At 33.8% G+C, this 3,071-nt stretch overlaps 1 protein-coding gene across 1 annotated transcript; it reads left to right on the top strand.

Annotated features, from left to right (window-relative positions):
• Positions 1-361: 361 nt before the first annotated feature.
• Positions 362-1,938, top strand: LOC149401788 (uncharacterized). The gene is made up of 2 exons (XM_089610890.1): positions 362-371; positions 1,559-1,938. The coding sequence occupies exons 1-2, from the start codon at positions 362-364 to the stop codon at positions 1,936-1,938; spliced, it is 390 nt and encodes a 129-aa protein (XP_089467016.1).
• Positions 1,939-3,071: the final 1,133 nt, after the last annotated feature.

The following is a 3,071-nucleotide window of genomic DNA, read 5'->3' as shown; positions in this document are numbered from 1 at the left end:
GTTTTGACCTATGATTTTCGAGCAATAAGTGCTCCGATTTGCATAAGTCAAACCCTGATTCTTGATTAAGTAAATCACGGGAAATCAATCTATATATGGTCCATATATTGTTGATTAATATCCACGAATATTTGAGTGAATCAGCAATCAATTCACGTCCATCTACAACCACGATTCAAGGGATTTTGTGATGGGAACAATTCCTATAAATTGAACGTCTTCAGTATTTTTGGGTCACTAAGCCTTCTCCTCTATTTAGAAACACATCACCATCGAGTTTGAGAGAGCCAAGGCATAGAAAAACGAAATACTTGTCCTAAACACGCTCCCTGAAGCTTGAGAGTGGTTTTCCCCTTTTGCAATGACTGGAGGTAACATTTATCTTTCGCTTCCGCTTTTGTGGTTAAAATAACTAGGTTAAATGTTTAAATCACGTTTGAGTTTCTAACATTTGGTATCAGAGCACGTTCATGCCTCTGCCTTGCGTTTTTTGTCCATGCTCTGTTTTATGCTCAAATTCTGTATCTTCAAACACACGTACATATAGTCATATACGTTGGTTATATTATTTGAAATAGTTTAGTTGTTTATTCAGAGCATCTATATATTCACAATAGCTGTTTTAAATTACCTGTTTTTTATGATTTCCTTTATCTGGAAAATGTGGTGTTGTTCATACGATTGAATATCATGTGTTTTTAAATGGAGAAGATGACATAAAACGACATTCATTTTTGGTCGTTGTCATATTATACTATTAAGCGTGTGTTAACTCTTATTGGGCCTGTTTATTCAATTCCTTGTAATATTTTATTTTATTTTTGTTTTGTTTTCGGCCACTTTTGTTGACTTCACGTACACTTGAATTGTTTTAATGGTTCACGTCATTCATATGCAATACAGTAAAGTGGATATTTATGAATTTTATGTTTTATAGACATATCATATGGAAATTGAATAAAATTATGCATATGATTAATTTTATTTGCATTATTTAGTATTGATATGCAAATATTCAGTTTTAAATCATATTGTATTGTTATGTCATTTATTTAGAAGTTATATACTGTATAATTTTATTATTATTTTGTAATATGCATATAACATTTAGCAATGACTAGCACAATATTATTTATTTTAGTCTTTATTTTATTGTTTGTGATTTATATGGTCTTAATTAATTAAAGAATAGCCACAACATCTTTAATTAATTTAGATTGTATATTTAGAATTAATGTCACATAAAACAATAATTGTGGTTAATCATATGCTATATTATGAAATCTACCCACATGAATTTTATAATATTTGTATGATTAATTAGGATAAAATATCAAATTATATTTCCTAATTAACCCACAGGTATTAGGAAAAGGAACATAGTTTGACAGTTTTATCATAATTGTGTGAATCTAACTGAATTAGAACTTTAGCCCACAGGCAAGTTTTATGTCTCTAGATTCATTGAGTAAAACATGTTTTGCATTGGTAAATCATGATATAGTTATTTTCTTCAAAACATATTTTAATAAGCATGTTTAATTTCTGTAAATTGCAGCTAGTCAAACTGTAGGTTACTCTGATGTTAAGTGCGATGTTCCCGAACTCAAAGGGGACAATTTTAAGGTCCGGAAAGATAGAGTTCTCCTTCAATTAGCATGGATGGATATTGACTATGCCATAAGGAAGCCTGAACCTCCCTCAATTACTGAGGAGAGTACCCCAGATCAAGTTGATCTTTATGAAAAGTGGGAGCGATCTAATCGCCTCTGCGTTATGTTCATAAAGACCAAAGTATCTGCTGGGATTAGGGGTTCAATTGAGCAATATGACAAAGTTCGTCTCTTAATGAAAGCAATAGACGATCAATTTGTCACTTCAGATAAGGCTTTGACAAGTACTCTTATCATGCAGTTCTCATCCATGAAGCTCACTTGAGTAGGAGGTATGCGTGATTATATCATGCGCATGAGGGATATTGCGGCCCAATTAAAGACGTTGGAAGTTGAAATGTCTGAAACCTTTCCGGTTCACTTCATTCTGTGTACTCTGCCCTAGCAATATGGCCCATTTAAGATTTCTTATAACACACATAAAGATAAATGGTCAATTAATGAACTGATGACCATGTGTGTTCAAGAAGAACATAGGGTGGCTATGGAAGAGGGTGAGAAAGTGAATCTGACCTTCTCTGAAAGGAAGAAGAAAGATCGTGCCAAAGACAAAGGCAAGATCCCTGTCAAACCAGACATAAAGAAAGAGTCAAAGTGTTTCTTTTGCAAGAAGAAATGACACATGAAGAAAGAATGCTCTAAGTTCAAAAATTGGCTTGACAAAAAAGGTATTCAACTTTCGTTTGTATGTATGAATCAAATCTAACTGATGTTGGTCATAATACTTGGTGGATTGACTCTGGTTCTTCAATCCATGTTTCAAATACCTTGCAGGGTATGCAAAACCTACGGAAGCCAGTGGGAAGTGAGCACTACATCCTTTCAGGAGGCAGGATGAGCTCGCATGTGGAGGCTGTCGGTTCTTGCGATTTGGTGTTAAGTAGTGGCTTTATTTTGCGTTTAGAAAAGACCGTTTATGTTCCTAGTTTTTCAAGGAATTTAATTTCAGTTTCAAGACTTGTGCCTCTTGGTTTTGACTTTAACTTTTCGGATAATGGTTTTACATTATTAAATAAATCCGAAATTGTTGGTTATGGTACACTGTCTGGTGGTCTTTATTCAATTAGACTGCAAAATGATGTTGCTAATAGCTCTTTGAACGTTACTGCTGGGTTGAAGCGTTGTATTATGAATGAAAATTCTTCTCTATTGTGGCACCGGAGATTGGGACATATCTCCATTTTGAGAATTAAAAGGTTAGTGAATGAGGGAGTACTTAGTGTTCTTGATTTTACCGACTTTGAGACCTGTGTGGATTGCATTAAGGGAAAGCAAACCAACAAGTCTAAAAAAGGTGCAAAGAGAAATACTGAATTGTTAGAAATCATACATACAGACATTTGTTGTCCTGATATGGATGCAAGTAGTCCAAAATACTTTATCACTTTCATAGATGAT

This window comes from Urtica dioica, chromosome 4 (assembly GCF_054948205.1).
Source record: "Urtica dioica subsp. dioica isolate 48M chromosome 4, U.dioica_male_clone48M_v1_H2, whole genome shotgun sequence".
NCBI classification, from domain to species: Eukaryota; Viridiplantae; Streptophyta; class Magnoliopsida; order Rosales; family Urticaceae; genus Urtica; species Urtica dioica.
This window is presented reverse-complemented; position numbering and strand designations above follow the sequence as displayed.